At 40.0% G+C, this 20054-nt stretch overlaps 1 protein-coding gene across 2 annotated transcripts; it reads right to left on the bottom strand.

The window, feature by feature from the left end:
* Positions 1-236: 236 nt before the first annotated feature.
* On the bottom strand, positions 237-17164 carry trpc4b (transient receptor potential cation channel, subfamily C, member 4b). Of its 2 annotated transcripts, none has more exons than XM_079482318.1 (11): positions 17141-17164; positions 15782-16195; positions 7084-7602; positions 4497-4833; positions 4135-4274; positions 3706-4019; positions 3369-3564; positions 3024-3215; positions 2613-2654; positions 2438-2527; positions 237-1594 (listed from the first exon to the last, which is right to left on the bottom strand). In XM_079482318.1, the coding sequence occupies exons 2-11, from the start codon at positions 16157-16159 to the stop codon at positions 1118-1120; spliced, it is 2685 nt and encodes an 894-aa protein (XP_079338444.1). In that variant the 5' UTR covers positions 16160-16195; positions 17141-17164; the 3' UTR covers positions 237-1117. The 2 variants fall into 2 exon arrangements, with proteins under 2 accessions (XP_079338444.1, XP_079338443.1); XM_079482317.1 differs by lacking the exon at positions 17141-17164 and adding an exon at positions 16643-16780.
* Positions 17165-20054: the final 2890 nt, after the last annotated feature.

Genomic DNA, 20054 nt, shown 5'->3' with positions numbered 1-20054 from the left:
TTTGAATTGCTTCAGTCATCGGAGAAAAAGGAGTTTTCCCCATAGCGTCCTGCTACGCAGTACTCGTTCCCGTATCTCAGGGAACCGAGGTTACGTAAGTAACCGAGTACGTTTTAATTCATGTTTAAAAATAAATTAGACATGTTTTACCACAAAATTGAATACAAGCCATTTAATAGTTGTGACAAATGTTAAAGCAACTATAAGTATGGCGAAGCAAAGAATGTGAACCTGCAGCATGTCACAAGAAGATATTTTATTTCTCAAAGTCAGGCTGTTATTTTAGAGCTCAGGACACTTACAATATTGAGGACGGACGGGGCTCAGAAATCTATACAATCATATATGAATAGACGTTTTTGTGGCCTTAAACTTAACTTCTGTAGACCTCCGCAAAGAATCTAAATTACAAGTTACAATTAATATGCATTTAAAAAAATATGAACATAAATTAAATACAATATAAATTGTTATATTACTAGCCACTAGACAAATCGTCTATTGCAGGTCTGGGAAAAGTATTGATAAAATATATTTTATTTGTATTGCATAGTTGTAAAAATGCTTTAATGGCCGTGTCGCGTATGGTATGCAGTCGCAATTGATGCAATTAAATACAGTTGCATTACAATGAAGCCCTGAATCAAAATAATAAATATTAGTTTAGACACATCTCAACGCATTGTATATTTAATCATATTTATATAATATGAATGTTATATTTTATGAGCCCTAAAAAGTGCTTTAATTAAAACGATTATTGTGATCAGTTGATATTTTCAAAGTTGAAGCAAACTATTTTACAAGACATTTTTTGAAGGACATTTATACATGCTGGTATCTGTCATCCCACAAAAGCTTAAGTCCAAAACAGTCAAAAAAGTTTATTTTTACCAACTTTCTGCAGATCAGACAACTTTGTCCATATACTTCCCCTCTGTGCATAAAGAGGAACACTGTTCCATCTCTCAAACTGGAAATCCTCCAGATTTGTGATTTAGATAATCCTCATTTAAAGTACATATGGAAGAGTTCATAGTGTTCATGTGGAGACTGGAGGTGCTCTCCCTCTTGATCTTCTAACACACTCTCCCTCATCCCTCATCGGGTACTTCGATTAATTTTCTTCTTCTTCAACCTGTCCTGACAGATTCTTCTCAACCGGTTCCTCTCCTATCCAGTCTGATATGTCAGAGTCCATCTCCCGCACCTCTTCAGCGAGCGAGTACATTTTATTTTGGTTGAGGAAAAGATCCGATTGTTTCTGAGTCTTCTGGAACAACCCGAAATCCGAGAAATCCTTAGGGAAGTCCTTTCTGGCTTTAGGAGTGGTGTCGGACAAAGCCACTGAAGAGCCATTGGCCAGACAGCAAAGAGACTCTCTAGTGTCTTCTGACTTTTGTTGCTGTATAACAGTGGTAACATTACATAAATGTTCTTTACTATTCTTCTGTAGAGCTGAGGAATATTGCAACGAACAGTCTGAATGAGACGAAGCATCCGTGCCCGGCATCTTTTCTTGAGTGCTTTTCCGGTTGCCCTTCATCATTCCTATGACTTCATAGCGGAAGCTTGATATGTCCTGCTTCAACTCCTGTTGATGTTAAGAGCATACAAGTATGTTTTCAGATTAGTTTTTATGAAAATGTTCATATGTGATCACAAAACCAGTCTTAAGTAGCAAGGGAACATTTTTAGTAAAAGCCAAAAATACATTGTGTGGGTCAAAATTATAGATTTCTTTTAGGCCAAAAATCATTAGGATATTAAGTAAAGATCATGTTCCATAAAGATATTTTGTAAATTTTCAACCCAAAATATATAAAAACTTTATTTTTGTGAGTGGATGGCCTGCTACAGTGACTCTGATTAACAACTTCAAAGGCGATTTTCTCAATATTTAGATCTTTGCACCCTTTACTTCCAGAGTTTTACACTCTTGTATCTCAATCAGATATTGTCCCATCTTAACAACCCATATATCAATAAAAAGCTTAACTATTCAGCTTTCAGTTGATGTAAAAATCTCAATTTCGAAAAATTTACCCATAAGACTGGTTTTGTTGTCCAGGGTCACATATGACACTCATATGAGACTCCAGACTCGAATGGCCTAGAAAAGCTGTTTTCTTTTTTATATGGTGGTTCCTCCTCGTGGTGGCTGTCATGGTCACTCATGTTATCGATAATCTAACATTAGACTTTTGGATACTGAATTAATGAATCGTGAGAGATAAAATACACCTGTGAATTTATCTACAACGTTTATGTCACACCAACAGGTGTTAGTATTAAATCCAAGACCGCTGTCGCATCAGGTGTTTGGAGCCATTGAATGCAAGTGAAATATCAGTTACTTTTAACTTACTCTTATATCAGTATGGAAATGAAAGGACAAATGAACAATTTTTGTTGTTGTGATGATTTTAAAGCTTACTTTAAAGTTTTCCTCAGTGAGTCCCTCCTCAGTCTTGGCGTCTCGAATCATAGCGGCCACATAACGCTTTACTAAGTTTCTCAAGACCTCCTGCATTTTGGGAAATAAGAAAACTAAAACTAACTGGTTTTCAATCAAAGTTAAAAAATACTTCTGTACCAAGATACCAAGATACCTGGTACTGGTTATTGAGTCGCACATTTTCAGCAGCTCTTCTCTGAAAAGCCAAAAATAAAACACATTACCTTCAGTAATTCTATTTCTACAAGATAACCACTAGACATTTAGATAAAACTGCTCATTCATTGTTCTGTGATGTTTTAAAGGGACAGTTCACTCAAAATGTAAATTCATATCACAGAACTTTGCATTTACACAATAGTGTACACTACAAAAGACAATGTTTAACAAAATGCGACTGACAGCCTAAGTCACTGTTCACTTAGAGTATGATGCTTTGTATATTATAATGTCCACAAAAGTTGTGAACATTTGTGCAGGTTTGTCATACAGGTCATAAAGATTTTTGGGGAACTGTCCCCTTAATATGACGATCTAATGAAAAAGGCATTTCAGCAAGTCTCACCCCTAATGTCCCAAAAGTCTCAGTCCTTTTTGACCTCCTCTTGAAAACATGCACCTTAATCCACGTGATCAGGTAACATATGGATTTAGGACTGGGGATGATGTTAAAAGGTGGTGGTAGGGTGCCTCCTTCCTCAAAATAACTCATCCATAACTTTGTTCTGGCAAATTTCCATTCAATATCAGCATGGTCCTTTAGTAAAACCAGAATAGATTAGACGTCACGGATGGCCATTACTAATTATTTTTATTTATGCTCAAACAAATTGCATTCATTTTATCATTTACTATGCCAAATGTCCATATAACGCACAGAAACAATTCCTCAATCTCAAACAGCACTTACAGCGATATGTTGATAGGAATTGTTCATCATGGCAATGAGCATATTGAGAAGCACTACCAAGGAGATGACGTTATAAGTACCAAACATGGTGGCACCCACAAATTCAGTGAACTTGTGATCGGCTTGCACATTGGTCACATACAGGCTGATCAGCCCGAAAATAGACCAGAACAAAGACTGCAGGGTCTCAAATAGCCTACAAAACAAATGCAAAGCCAAGTTAGTATGAGCAATATCGTACTAAACTCACCTGAAGGCTATGTTGCTGATAGAAAGCAAGATCAAAGGATTGCGTGTACTTGAAATGTAGACTTATGAAGTATTAAGGTGCACTTACGTTGAGAAAGCATTGTTTTGACGTTCACAGCGGATACCCTTGCAGCTCATTCCGTCACTGGTCTCGTAATAGAAGTAGAGCTGATTAAGGCCATTGGCGAAGGCTAGAAGCACCAGACAGTAGATAAACAGGAACTTCAGAATGTCCAGAAGCATTCGACCCAATGAAATCTGTAGGGGACCTAGGTGGGAGTTTGCGGTGAAGAGCGAGATGAGGCGTAGCGAGCTGAAGATGTTGGCAATGGCAAATACAGCTTCAGCCACTAGCGTTGGATGCCACATTTCCCAGGTTTCCCTGGGTTTGCAACCACTGTACTGTTAGTTCAAAAGAAAGAAATTGTTGGTAAAGGACTTCAAACACCTTAACATGTTAACTCTAACTAATATTTATTAGAAACAAATTTTATTTCTAAGAACTGATGCAAAGTACCTTGACATAAGCAACAATCTTCAGTGAGATGGTTGCAAGATACAAGGAATTCATAACGAAGTCCATGAGATTCCACCAATCATGAACGTAGTCCTGAAAACCACCGTCCCACATCTGCTTGATCTCAGTCCATATGAAACCTATGAGGGCGGCCAACAGATGTTGTTGGTTCGTGTTCAAAGACCTTCACGGTTCTCTGGTCCAAGAACCATGGAAAAGTTGCATGGATGAACGTAATAAAACCACTTCAATGTGTTTGTAAAAATACATTGCCATTTTATTTTGTTTTAAACAAAATTAAATAAGAATAACGTTTGATCATTGTTCTCTAACATTTCAAGCTTCAACTCATCTGGGCTTACCTAGAACCCAAGGTAGAATCATCCACTCCACAGTGGTGGGCTTTGGACCCTGGCGATCAGGATTGTTGGAGACTATGTGTTGGGAGGCCAGTAGCAGCAGGAAAAGGAAGGTCAGGTACGAGGCAGTGTGGCAGATGAATTTGATGAAAGGCTTGCGGATAAAGAGGCCGTAGCGGCTCTTGGGTACCACCAGGTAACACAGGGAGAACAGAGGGAAGAGTAGGCCGATGAAGACACAGGTGATGAATTTGCCAGCCCAGTGACGTCTCCTCCAGCCAGGAAATTCATCATACCAACGCGAGGCCAACAGCTGCTGGCAATTTGGCTGTGCTACAAACTGAGAGAGAGATGAATAGAAAAGAATGTTGGGAAATCATATGCCAGCGCAGAAATATTAACAGGTGGTTTGGAGAATTAGCAAAATCAGTAAAATCTCACAGAATGTGTTTCATTTTCTAATGTTTCAAACTTTTTGACAGATTTTGGTAATCAAGTGTGCTGTTTACTTTACTGGAAGAACCTAAAAGGTGTTTGATACATTTTAGTATTTTGCATATGACATAGGAGCATTAAAAGTGAAGAAACATTATTACTGCACACGCTGCGTTCTATCTGGGCAATAAACTGTCAGTAAAATTAAGTTACCGTACAAAGCAACTATACATCAGTGTTTCAGGCTGTCTGCCAGACTCCTGGATTCCTATGTATGTCAGAGTAGTAGTGTTTTAGACAGTATGGCAGAATGATGAGTGAATATAAAAACAGAAGCAGAAGGTCCGAAACATATGCGAACCTTGGCAGAGTGATCTTTGACTTTATAATTCACCCAAAAAATTTAATTCTGCCATCATTTATTCACCATAATGTCATTCAAAACTTGTATTTGACTCTTTCTATTGTGAAACACAAAATAAGACATTTTGAGAAACCACCTCTTGCACAAAAGCTAATTTCCATTCAGATTTGTATCATGCATGCGACTAACATTATGCCTGCAGCTGTACTCCTGTCCTACATGTGTTGGGTTTTCTCCCTTTAGGCTTCTTTTCATCTCGTCTCCCAAGATCTGCCCAAAGCCATTAACCAGGCATTTGAAATGTCAAGCGGAAGTGGGAGTGCGCCTAACCAAATTACAAACAAATGCATTCTCATTACGGCAGAGCCAGGCGTTCTGAGAGCGATGAGGTCAAGTCGTAGATTCTCTGTCAGGGACGATTAGCACCAAACAGTCTGTTCTCAGCCTCACTAATATGACTGAGTGTCACAGGGACAGTACTTTAATACACCGTGACAGCAGTAAATTAAGGATAAAGTGTTAAGAGCAAACACTCAGTGTACATCCTTCTTTCAATGCCATTAACGGACTCTACAGCAACCGGTACTAAAAAGTTCCACTTGACTTCTCTGTATCATGTCATCATTACTTACTATCGTATTCTTTATGAATAAGGCTTTTAGAATTCAAAGCAATAATTCGACCGACCACAGCATCAAAGCACACAGTTTTTAGCTAAATAAAAAGTTGATTTTCAGACGCTGCACGGTGCATGAAAGTGGTAGGCCTGGCCTGTATGACCTCTCAAGGTTAAGTTATAGTGTAGTGGCCCTGCGTGAGAATTTTTATTACTTCCTTCGAGAAGGCTCAGCTGTTATATGCCTCTGACAGAGCAGAAGCAAGACAACCACACCATCACAAACAACAGTTTCTGAGGGTTTACTATTATTGTAAAATGTGAAAAGTAGTGTATGCTGCTTTGCAACAATGCTTTATAAACAATATAAATAAATAAAACCCGCTATATAAATTCAATGGATTTATTTAATAAAAGTTCTTAACGTAATTTATAGCCACTAAGCATCCAAATCAGACACACTTACTGCATATAAAACCTTTTTATGTAATACCTTGATTTCACCAAAAGGGGGCCACATAATTACAAAAACATTGTTTAAGAATATAACCTAATTAAACACACACTAATTTCCTTTTTTCTCACTATCATTTCCTAAAACTCTGTGCATTTTCATACAGATCTTACAAAATTTTACTCGTCTTTTTATGCACTTTACTTTGTTTACCCTGGCTGTTTTACGATTCATCCTGCTACCCAAATTAGAAGAAAAAGTGACTGCAGAGGTAGCAAGTGCTTACTGGATTTACAAGTACAAGACTTTCTAACTGAGCCATGAAATGAGAACATGCATAGACACAATATAATTAGCAGCTACAAACCCACACTGCACGCTGTAAGAGTATGACTCCTCACTCCTACGTTGCATTAAGTCATTACAGGTCGCAGAGAACAAGCTGAAGCTGTTGGTTATTTACAGGCCCTGTCATAAACTCTATTATGGTGCTAAGGCATGCGATGATCTTCTCAACTGTGAAGAAAATTACCCCAATCTTAGGCCTGGTAACACCCCAGTTATTTCGTATTAGCTCTCAACAATATTCACACGAAGCTTGAGCTTCATCTGGTTGTCTTTAAGTATTTCTAAAATCACCTTTTTGAATGCGAATGCAGTAAATGTGTCCTTATAGCTATGTCAATCCAGGATGAGAAAGATTGAAAGAAATCTTCTGTACCTCTTTTTGGCGGTATTTGATGGCAAGTTTCAGCCGAGCCAGCTCATTGGTGGCCTCATCCTGCAGCAGGTTTATGTCATCACGGAAGTTAAGGATCAGCTCCAGCTCGCGAGAGGACCTGGTCTGGTCCAGGAGATCTTTGGCAAAGCATTTACACTGCCGGGAGAGCTCCTCGTATTCAGTTTTGAACTCGTTTTCCACTTTGCTGAGTTCCTGGAGTTCCCAGCTGAGCTGGAAAGCGGTGAGGAAGGGATCCTCGCTGGACAGGGAGATGAGAGAGGGGCTGGCCAGGGCTTTGTAGATGTTCAGCCGAGACCTTGAATGCCGCAGGCTGTCTACGTCCGAGCTGGAGACGCACTCCACGCAGTTACAGCGCACCTCGTGAGGTTGGGGGACGGAAACGCCTTTCTGAACCAACATCTTGATGATCTCGTAGTTGTTGGTGTGAGCAGCCAGGATGATGGGGGTTATGTCGGGAGTAAAGTCGGAGAACTGTTTATCGAGGAGTAGGGGTGGCACCTGGGGACACAAGATGCAATTGGTATTACTTATGTACAAACAGCTGAAGTCTTAAACGAAAATTTCACCCAAAAATATTTTGTCATCATTTACTCACTCTTGAGTTGTTCCAAATCTGTATAAATGTCTTTGTTTTCGATGAACACGGAGAAAGATATTTGGAAGAATGCCTGTAACCAAACACTCCTTGGCCCCTATTGACTATAAAAAAATTACAATGGAAGTTAAAATTTCCCCGGAACTGTTTGCTTTCCCACATTCTTCGAAATATCTTCTTTTATTTTCAACAAAAGCAATTGTTTCTACTATGATAGTCAAAGGCGGCCAAGAATTTTCCTCTAAATTTGTCTTATGAAATATACACTGAATCTCATTTTCATTTTAATCTCTTTTCCTTTTACGGTATAATTTGACAAAATTAACAGTAATAGACTTACCATTTTTGATTGAATTTGATTTTTTGGAAATTATTTAATGCCATAAATTATTCTTAAAATTGAAATGTGCATTATAATGAAAGAGCAGCCTACTCCGGACCTACTGTTCTAAAAACAATCACAGATTTAACAAACAATCAGAAAAATTGGCATCTAACTGTGAGTCCTTAAAAGAATATCATTACATTCTGGAACAAGCCCCAAACTAATGACTCTTTATTTAAACTGTGCATCTGAAAGACAGTTATAAAAATGAAGACCAAAGAATATCACAATTAAGTTAGAGATGGAGAAACAACTATTTAAGAAATGGGACATTTGTTATCAGAACCATGATAAAGTGGTAGCACTGATCACAAACCCAGACACTGCATAGAATAGACTTGGAAAAAAACATGGATTAGAACTATTGTTTTACTGACACTGACAGGTTATTATTTATAATTATATATAACCATTGAAATATCAAACCATGAATATTATGTTACATATGTATTTGACTATGTGTGTTAAATACTCTATTGTACAGCAAGTAAAGTGGGCTTCTTTATCTTAATCATCACCATTACAGTGTTTACTTACTAAAATATACTGTAGTATGGAGTAAAATATGTTTTATGATATTTAATTAAACACCTGACAAATTATCTGTATCATATTAACCTGTACTTTCAATTTATTTCTTATTATTGGTTGAAATTGGAAAAATGTATTAAACTTGTTTTTGTTCTGTTTTTGTAATGCATTTAATCACCGCGATAGGTAATAAAAGCTTCATAAAATTCCGCCACATACCGAATATACTACCGGCACAAGCCTACCTTTGAGCAGCTTTAGGGTGAGTGAATTATGATCGAATTTTGATCATAAATCAATGTCACACATTAACAAATGTATGTAAAACACAGAACCTTTGCTTCTAACACAAAATATTCATGATATAAATATAAATCTATCTCTATAATTAAATACAAGCATGTGCTATCTAAACCATACTCGGGCACATTTTTGCTAAGTAAGCACAGGAAGGAAAATTGGTTGTTGATAACGCTTTCAGATGGGCTTTGTTTACACTGGCATTAACAGATGTCTCTTGTGACCCAATCACAAGTGGCTGAGCGTGAAAATGACGTTTACACCTGAAATTTACATGCAAGTGGGCACATTGCTCTTAAAAAAACCCGCCATTGACCATAGAATACCCGCATTTTTGTTGCCATAGACGTTTCGAGCAAAACACTCCGACTTACATTAGTCAAGTACCAGCATTAAATGAAATTGAACAGATGTGCGTGCTTCACAAAATGTATTCATTTAGCAGATGCTTTTATCCACAGCGAATTATCTGTTACACCGGCATATTGAAAATGTTCCGTTCACAAACTAACTCTAAATGTGGTTTGCGTGGTCAGATGAGGAACGTTCTGACCCTGCTTACGAATATTGGTATTTGCTTAATGTTGTCCACCTGTGACCCGATCCCCTGAGATGCATGTTCCAATATCCAAGCACATTGCTCATGTTGCTATCGTTATGCTCATCTTGCCCTTTTTTTAAGAAACTTCAGTAATAACTGTGTCCAGCGCCTAGGATTTGCAAACTATCATTTTAAGACAACGCATGTTCTTTCATTGCAAGTTTTAAATCATGATAAATCAGAGCGCCATAAAATATACACTGTTACATGAAGCTAGGATTCTGTGATCACACCATATTTGGGGAAGATGAGTATAAGAGAGTGAGAGATGGAAAGACTGAGCGTGAAAGAGAGCAACACGACGTGGGGGCATGCACAAAAAAGTGAGATAGAAAAACAAGTTAGAAAGGAGTAAAGTGAGAGAAATTTGTTAGAAAGAGAGAGCAGGAGGGAATTGAGCTTAAAAGGTGCGGGATTAGCACATCTCGTATGGCACTTGTTTTTACAAGAGCCCACAGTGACAACAGTGAAAACTTGACTATTTGAGGAAGATAATGACGGCTCTAGTTGGAAAGACGTGTCCAGACAGGAAGCTTCTGCTTGAATATGATTCTTTGAAGCTCATCCTCAAGCAAAATACAGTGAAGAAATGAAGGGGAACAAATGCAGAAATACAGACTTCTAAATTTTATACTTATGTTTTTGAAATTTTAGATGCCCAAAGGAAATATTAATGGCATAAACAACTCATCTTTGCAAAAGACTGTGCATAACACTCCACCAATAGAACCCAACAAATTACCATCAGAGACCCACAGGGACTTTTTTACTGTAGTTTTATTGACTATTTCCATTATAACTATTGCATTTATTAGAATTTCTACGATGTTTAAGTAAGAAAATATGTCAAATGACCTTACCTCAAGGGGAACAATGTAATTAATGACTTTGTACATAAATGTGGGGTTTGGTTTCAGTAAATCCCCCTCATACCCCGCATAAACTGCATACATGCAGGATTACAGAAAGTGTGTGAATTTCACTTACGCACTTCGCTGAAGACAGAGCCAACAGCAGTGCTGTTTTAAACTATAATATGTTAGTGTCAACTATGTCCAGTGGCTCAAATGGAGCCCCCGAAAGGGTATCCAGTACCAGGTCTAAATCCCATGAGGGAGAGAGCAGTCTTGACATGGGCAAAGCACTAAATCCCATGAGGGGAGAGCGGTCTTGACATGGGCAAAGCCCTAAATCCCATGAGGGGAGAGCGGTCTTGACATGGGAAAAGCACTAAATCCCATGAGGGAGAGAGCGGTCTTGACATGGGCAAAGCGCTAAATCCCATGAGGGAGAGAGTAGTCTTGACACGGGCAAAGCCCTTCATAAAACCACACACTAGAGGATGCTGTCCAACAGTCTTGGCATGCTGATATAGCAGCTAGAAACACTTTAATCATAGAGAACGCTTTGCTTTTATCTATCAAATCCTGAAGGAATGATAGTACAACAGTCACCAAACATTGAAAAGGGATTACAAGTTTAAGAGCGCACCATTACTCAAACACGCCCAATTACATTTTTATAGAGATCTAGAAGACGAAGCTCTAGCGTTCTGTATTGTTCTAATTACACTAGTCGGCAGACTAGTAGCATTTAACTTAATCAACTCACTGGCCAAGCCCATAGTGCCAGGCATTCTGGATGGGGATGAAAAATCTCCCTCCTCTTGCGACAGCAGATCTCTGCGTGACAGGAGAGCCCGCGGCTCTGCGTAAAGCATATGTATGATCTCCACCAGCCAGTACTTCCCGGGTCAGCACGGAGCTATCAGTATTAGTCTCAATCGCTTCCTCCTCACTCTGTCGAGGGTATTAAGGGTATCGGTGGAAACGCATTCAGGAGAGCAAGCAGCCATTTGTGTGCCAACCATCTATCCCCAGAGATGCGCTCTGGTCCTTCAGGGAGAAAAATAGAGGGCACTGAGCGTTGTTCTGGGACTCGAACATGTCGACTGTCGCCCTGCCATATCTAATCCAAATCTCTTCGACCACTACCCCTTCCAGTTTCCAATCAGGGCACAGGGGAACTCTGAAGAGCAGATCACAAGCCAGTCATCTATGTATGTATCAAGACGGATACCCCTCTCTCTGAGTGGCACCAAAGCCACTTCTGACCAGTGAGGCACCAGTTCTGCCCTGACTGAGGGACAGCCCGAATGGGATAAAGAAATACTCGTATGCCACCCCCTGGAATGCAAACCTCTGGTATTTCCTGTGGAGTGGAATAATCTTTATGTGTAAATATGCGTCCTTCAGGTAGTTGGATGTGAACCAATCGCCTAGGCGTAACAATTTTAGAAGTGTGACATGAGTGAGCATTCTGAACTTGTTTTTCCTTAGGAATTTGTTCTGTGCACATAAATCTAATATTGGGCGGAGAGCGCGCGTCCCTTTCTTTAGGATGAGAAAGTATCTTGAGTAAATGCCACTGCGGCTTTTCTCGGGTGGAACAACTCTTATAGCTCTCTTTTCCCAAAGAGTGGAAATTTTCTCTTGGAGTACACTTTTTAGTTCTCCCCGCACCTGAGAATTTAATTATTACCTTGATTTGCTAGGGGCCTAAGACGAACTGCAGTCTGTAGCCGAACTGTACTGTTCTCAATACCTATCGGGACTGTGTGCATTCTCGCCAATAGCCTATATGCAGTGTACTGGCACCCTCTTGTGACTGAATCAAGAACGAGCACGTAGTGCAAACTGTGCATGCGCAAGCGCTCTGCGCTTAAACAGAGTTTAAATTGCTCCCAATTTTTGGGAGAATGCTGACTCCCCTAGGTGGTGTTATTATATGTTCTGATAATGTTTTGCACAAATTTTGGGGTGCATCCTGATCACACTGCCTTCTTCTTTATCCGTTCTCCCTGCGAGGGATGAGGAGCAGGTGGATCAGTCTGGGCTGTAGCTGGCGGACAGTTCTTCCTTTGCCAGCCGGGCTTTTGGTGAGGAACACCACTTTGAGCCACTGTACTCACAGCTGGTGGTCTCGGTCTTTTGCAAAAAAGCTGGGGGATGGGCGAGCTGTCGCTTGTGCATAGGTCGGTAGAGGTGGTGGCTCTGCACTCTGTGTCTTTCACAGCAAACAGAACTGCAAAGCCTCATCACTTTTGCATCCGTGTCAGTGTGGTGCCAAAAATGCCCTCTGAGACAACGGGAGCTTCCAAAATGGCCGCTTTCTCCCTGTCCGAAAGATTAGCCAGGTTAAGCCAGCATCCCCACTCCTGAAGGACCATAGTGTGCCTGACCTGGCGTGGCAGGTCCTTCTCCTGCAGATCCACTTGGTATGCGGTCAGCAAAAAGCGATCACCTTGTAAGCGCAGCCTGTCATGTTTGACTGGAACCGATATGCTTTTGACGGAAAACTGGGGCTTGCAGCCGTCGAGTGCTTCTGGTGTTAGTGCATAGTGACTAATGGCTCCATTGGAGGCATACAGAGAAGACCTCGCTCTCTGCAATCGTTTCCCTTCATAGCGTGACTTTGCAGTCTCCACAGTTGGCACACGTCCTGCAGATCAACACTAAGAAGCGGAGAGGATGGTGCCTCACCCACCCCTTCCGCGGATCCCGCGCGGCGAGGGGTTCCTCCAGTTGAGCAGGGGGAGGAAGAAGGAATTTATATAATCCTTCTCATTGTAGAGAAGAAAGTCTGATTGTTCCTCATCCTCAAAGTCGAGCAAATCAGCCTCCTGTTCGTCCATACTAGGCACGTTAGGGAAGGGATTGCAAGCATCGAGCTGTTCACGATAGAGTCACCTTGGTGGGCAGCTACACAGGAATGGATACCTGCGGGGTGACAGCCAGTGCAGGGCTCGCTGACATTAAGGGATCCTGTCATGATAAGCTAGCTTGGCAGGCTTGGAGGCTCTTCATAGTGAAGCGTGCGCAGTGCTTGCAGGAGCATCGATTGCCACCTGGGCATGTTTCAGCCCAAGACATGCAGAGCAGACCTGGTTTGTCCTTCCCTGACCCAAAGGTCCTTGTAATAGCCTTTTCCTGTGCGACCTTAGTTCGCTTTTGCTACTACTGTTGGCTAAGCTGGATATAGCTTGACGCATGCAGTTGTAAAGATGAGTAGTAGAAGTTGATCCAGTCGGTCCAATGACCATTTATTGTTACTGATGTAGACAGAATGTTACATAAAATTGAGGTAAAATAAAACAAACAATTAAATTAAAGTAGTCTCTTATATGGTAGCAAATAGCTTGTCACGTCAAGGAACCATACAGCACATAACCACACGGTCAAAAGACTGTTTGCCCTCTCAGCCACACCCAGATCCTGTGGCTTCCTGTCTTTAAGGCCTTTTCCCTTGGGCTCCACCTTCAGTCTCCCAACGGTTCTTTAGGTGGCAGTAGACAGACTATATCTAGTCTGTGGCCATATATATAATCACTCACACACCGCTACCATTAACAAGAAAGAAACATGAAATCAACTCAAAGCTCGGTTTGGCTTCTACAACTGGCAGGGTGTTTTCTTTCCTCAGGCATCGCTGTTCTTCTTAGACGACCACCCACTTTGAGGATTCCATTGTCCAGCATTGGATCCAACAATTCACTGTTGCAGATTTCCTCACCTCTGTATCATCTTCACAAAGTTCAACTTTGTTCACTCGGCCAGTCCTCTTCTGATCACTTCGATAGCCCCAGCAGTCCGCATTGCTGCATCGTTGGGTGCTTAGAAATCCAGCAATAAACTGTAGTAGGAATTGGAGGATTTAAACAAAAAGCGGCGTGGTGACCAGCTATCGTAGACCCTTCAAACCAGCAACAGGCGTGGAGGCCGTTGATGGTTTTTCAAACATAAAAAAGGCTTCTGGTGTGAAGCGAAAAGAGGTTTTTGAATGACAAAATGACGCTGTTTTGCGCTACTTTTACTAGGTAGTTAGCCACTCCTCAGGCACAAGCGTCATATCTGCCAGCCAATAGGACCTAATGTAATTGAGCTTCTGAGGAATAGGCAGAAGGGGCGTATCCCATAGTGTGACAACGGAAAGTATGCTTGAAGGAGAACTGTTGACACCACAAAACGATGGTGGCGGTCGTGTTACAAGCTGGGAGATGCGATTCCACTCAAAAGTGAACATGAATGAAGTGGCAAATAAAAATATGGTTCTAAAGTGTTTACATTTTAAACTTCACATTTTGACGAACAAAGTGAAATTACTATGTCTGCTGATTTGGCTTATTTATTCGACAACACACATCCCGTCCTTCTTTGCGGCAGCATAGTAGCCTACTGTGTAAACTGTCATTTCGATGAGCAAAATATACGTAAAAATATTTATAAAATAATCATAATAAAATATATATTTTTATAAGCATTTTTATCATTTCAGAAATTATCAGTACGGAAAAGAGAAAAATGGCAACAGCGAAAGAACTCGTATGAATTTCCTAAGTAAACAACCTGCTTCTGTGTACTCACTCGCCCTCTTGTGGTCTATAGTCATGCTGATTCTGATATTTGCATATCAAAAGGTTTTCTAAATATACCATTAATATAAACAGACAGGAAGGGATACAGAGGAAAAGAGACATCGCTCGGGATTGAGGAGGAAATGATCAGATGTGCAGCTGCCGTGATTTGTCAAAGGTTCATCCTTCCCATCATTTCTCTGAATCAGTGCTGCTGCAGCCTGTTCCCATCCAATAAAAGTTAAATCAAATCACAGTTAGGAGGAATGGACTGACAAGCAAGGTCTGTGTTAAATCAAGGCTGCTCTAAAGCAGCAAAGGTTACTCTATGTTTATAGTTTAAAATGAAAGGCATCTAGAACAAATATTTGAACAGAACTTTTTTTTAGCAGCAGGCTTTTCTGTTTTCTCGAATGTAGCTGACATGCAAGGGCAGATATGACTTGCCCATAATGGAGAAAACCCTTTTAGTTATAAAACACCTTAAAGTTAATGCTTGTCTGACACACGGTTGTTAACAGGAGAAGTGGATAAAATATGTTTCAAGACTATTGTGTGGCGGAAAAATTAAATCTTAGAGCGCTTATTTTTAAAACCCTGTATTCAGATCAGATCTGGTCTACAGTTCAGTTCAGGTTCAAGTGGTTTTGAAAGTAATGAGCTGGTCACACTGGGCCATTACTTTAACCAAACTGAAAACCTGAAGCAAAGACCACCAAAACTTTTTTGGGGGATTCATGCATTTTTCCTAACAAATGACGTGGACGTTTAGTATTTTATGTCATACTAAGACAGCAAGAAAGATATGAATTAAAATAACAAGTCTTTATATATACATATCACGAACCAAACCTGTTTCTCTCCACTTGGCTTCTTGTGGTTCAACAGGATCTCCACTGCGCCCACCACCTCTTTGCGAATGGCGTGGAGCAGCGCGTCCCCGACATACACGTAAAAGCTGAGGAGCAACTCAATGATTTCCAAGTTCTCATTCTCAATGGCGATGAGTAGCGCCGTGCGCCCCAGAGGATCGACGCAGTCGATGTTGATCTTAAAGTAGATTTCCGCCTCTTCCAGCGCCTGTTTCACGCTGGCGTAGTCTCCCTTCTCCACGGCGCTGAGGTAGGACTTCTCCTGCGCTGAAAGCTCCGACTCGGCGCGCACTATCCGCAGCGGGATGCGGTCCCGGTACGATGAGTTATCCGTTCGGCGGTAGTAAAGCTGCGACATGACTTAGTCCATCACCAACCCGAGGAGCGAACCAACCTAAAGATAAACAAATCTGATTTACACATGGGAAGTACCCACCCATTCTGATGGCTTCAGGGTCTTGCAGAAGAGCCCACAGCTGGGCAGTCTTCTATTTATATCTCACTATCTATAAAGAGTTAGAATTTGAAAATTAAAAGAACTGTAGGCTACATTATAAGAACGTTCCGCAAGTTTGATAAAAACCAAACGAGAGTGCAATCCATAATAGTCCCATGTGGTTTAAAATAAAGCAAACCCAATGCTCTTCAAATAGCATGCATTACGCAATGCCATCACCCTAATATATAAAGTTCCGTGTAAAAATGTATTTAATAAAATCGTTCGATGAGCACGAGTAAACTTGGGAAAAGCTGGATTTGATCCAATAACATTAAACGGCTACATAAAAATGTATGCACACGCACGGCACTATATAAACCTTATACATTTTTAAAAACTCACCTTGCTGGTGGATTTGCTTTGATTATCACATATATAAAGCCGATGCAACTTCAACATCGCTGAATGTAGCCTACTTTCGGAAACCACGAGGATGTTTGGGCATGTCGATAGTACCCCGTGCTGCTGCGAACGCGCTTCTATGATCATTTGGGAGTGCAATTAACCATTACGCACCAGCAGATGTCTGCCATTGCGCACAGTCCATTATCTTAACACTTCATCTCACGTATTTTTCTTCTGATGCCTTGTGCTGACTCTTGATGATGCTGAAACAATGTTACCAAATTAGTAGTTATGAATTACGCATAGATCTATTTGAGTAGATGCGCATTTTGGCGATCCAAAACTACAATAAAAAAATGGTTACGCCCTTATTGCGAATACCTGTTGTGTTGCTGTCTCCTCCTAAAGGTTGTCTTAAGTCTTGGATGGTCTCGAGAAGCAATTTGATATCTAATGTCATACAATTAGATTAAGCAAAACGCACGCGCAACTTACATGTCTGGAACATTATGTGCGTAGCTCCTGTTTCTGAATAAGCGGGTCCTGGAGTGCTTTATACTAACGCCAAGTACTACAGAATAAAAGCATTTACATTGCATAACATTATTACTGCCATGCATGCATAGGAAATCTTTAATGGACTTGAAATAAATTTCTAAAAGTAGGCCTACTAATTATTATTGGTGTGTAGTTTACATCAAGGCTAAGAACATTTCCAGCTCTGCGTGTTGTAAGGGTGGTTCTGCTATAGGCTACAATGATACCGAAATGACGAAAGAAGATGGTATATATCAGCAAGATGGTATAAAACTGTCAATTTCAACCCTTTCTGCAATTTATACCAACGGCGGAAATAAGTGCAGTGATCATAGCTATAAATGTGGCAGAGCTTTGCTATAACATGACTATATTGTATTGCAATATGGAGCATTTAAATACTAACATTTAACAAGCACTAGTCTGCAGATTTGTAAATGAAAGTATTAAATAACAAACTTAAATTGATGTTACATGTAAAAGGATTACAAAGTAAATGTATAAAATTGTAAATGACTCAACTAACAGTTTCCAAATGTATGTGATATTACCTGATAAATTATATAGAAAAGAGGGAAAGAGGAAGAGCAAGAGCTCATATCTTACATTTCCCTTTTATCCTTTCTTTGACCATGTGACTAAACTTAACATGATACATTGAAATTGATCGATCAGAGCCACCTTTAACCCCCACTTTACTGGACCCATAATAAACAAACATCTTGGGCCATAGTGGTTGATCACTTTCTCAGCACCCCTCTGAACTGGTGTCTTTTGGGAAGCAAGAGGTAGATGTGACACAGCAATAAGTTCCTGTTATTCTTTCCAGCCCTAAAGCTAAGTCAAATAAAACAGTAAAGCCACTTAAATGTTAATTTGTTGTTTCCGATTGATTTAAAATATTCTGGGGAGCGTGTTGTCTAGGCTTGTACTGCCTTGGAAGATGCTCAGACCTGCATTCTGTCACAAGGAACGATATTACAAGGTTGTTGTTTTAGTCGCTCTCCCTCAATTGGATTAATGGAGTGATCAATTCTTTTGAGAATTATTCTCTGTTAATAATGAGAAGTTAATTAAATCATTGCTGTTTGCGGTGTTATTTGTCATAGGACTCTAGAGTTTGGTTCCAAAATGAGATAACTCGTTTTTTTTATTATGTTAACATGTTTTATTGAGTTTTATTGGGTTAGTTAGCTGTATTTTTTAGTAATGGCTCAAATAAAAAAATATCATGATTGATATTAATGGACTGCACAATAAAAAAACATGATTTGTTTATTTAAAAATGGGAGTTATCTCATTTTGGAACCAAACTCTTCAAATGTAGAAATAGCGCAATATGATGAAGATTATCTTAGAAATTATGTATAAATATTTTCATTTTGAATGCTTGCACAGACAAGTGACCACGGGTCCATCTGGAACCCAAGACGTATAAATGTCACTTCAGATGAAAGTAGTGAAATCAGCATGTCAGTGTTTCTCACAGTTTGACACAGTTTGTTCATGCAGTGCTAGCACTCACGGTTTTCTTTGATTTATCTGTATTCCTTTGGCAATTTAAATTAATACATGTATTTCTTCAGAAGATCACAAAACAAGACATTTTAAAGGATGTTGGTAACTGAACAACGTTGGTACCCATTCACTTGTATTGGTTTTGTGACCATACTGGCGTTGTTCAGTTACCAACATTCTTAAAGTCATACAGGTTTGAAATTACCAGAGTGTGAGTAAATGATGACAGAATTGTCAAATTTTAACTTCATGCAATTAAAACAGGAAATTGCCAAATTTGGACACTTTTCAAATGCTGATGACTGCTCAAAAGTCACCAATTTATCCGGAATCAACCTGCGTGGCACAATAAACCTTTAGGCGTGCAGTTTGGACACGGTCCCTTTATCTAAGGTTCAACAAGACCAACTGCTTCTTGATGTGGAATTTCATCCCTTTTAAAGACCTTGACGTCTTCAAATGTCTCCAGCTCAACAGATTATGCTATCTCTGTCATACCAGTATGACTCGCACACATAATTACATTTGACCAGTTTGATAAGGAGATGATGCTATCTCCTCAATGGCACAGCATGTGTGTTGAAGTCCAAAAATAATAATATAAACGGTGTGAATGAGCAAACCGCTGTTTGTTCACTCTTGGTCATCTTGACATGAGGGGTTTGTAAGGTGATTTTTAAGCTTTCCAGATATGAGTGATAGTAGCCAAGCTACATCTTGATGTGTTTCATTCACTAAAGAAATCTCCTTTACCACTGTTTCTACAGTAGCCCTACACGGACAAACTGCTCTACAAGAGCGCATCGCGTAAATGCGCTACCTCCTTTGGCAAAGAAGCAACATTTTAGCCCTCTATGAACCGCCATAGTGCTTCGAAGGGAAGGGGTGGAGTGAGCTGTTGGTTTCAATTCGCAATCTTACCAATAGATACCTCTAAATGTAATTTACATTTAGTCATTTATCAGACGCTTTTATCCTAAGCGACATTCAAGGAGCAATAATACAACAGGTGCTAATACCAATTTGCCAGTTTCAACAAAATGTCATACACTGGACCTTTAACATGAACAAGAGTGTTGATGTTAACATGAACTGAATCCCGGGAAGGGTGTAATTAAATATATAAATAGCTCAAAGCATTTCACAGAAAGCCCTGATCTTATAGCGCGGCACAACTAGATAGTGCGAATGATGCTGTCTCTTGTGTCACAAGACTTCTATCTCATGAAACTTTTCATCTCAGAACCCTATGGGGAAAATAGTCTCTGTGTTATCATTCACACCACAGTGCATTATGTAAGTTTCTGCAATGCTTTGAGAGGGTAATAATTGAGTTAAATGACTCATCTCTTTG

The sequence above is a fragment of the Barbatula barbatula genome (assembly GCF_947034865.1).
Source record: "Barbatula barbatula genome assembly, chromosome: 19".
Taxonomy (NCBI): Eukaryota; Metazoa; Chordata; class Actinopteri; order Cypriniformes; family Nemacheilidae; genus Barbatula; species Barbatula barbatula.
Note: the sequence above shows the minus strand (reverse complement) of the source record. Positions and strands in the feature narration are given on the sequence as shown.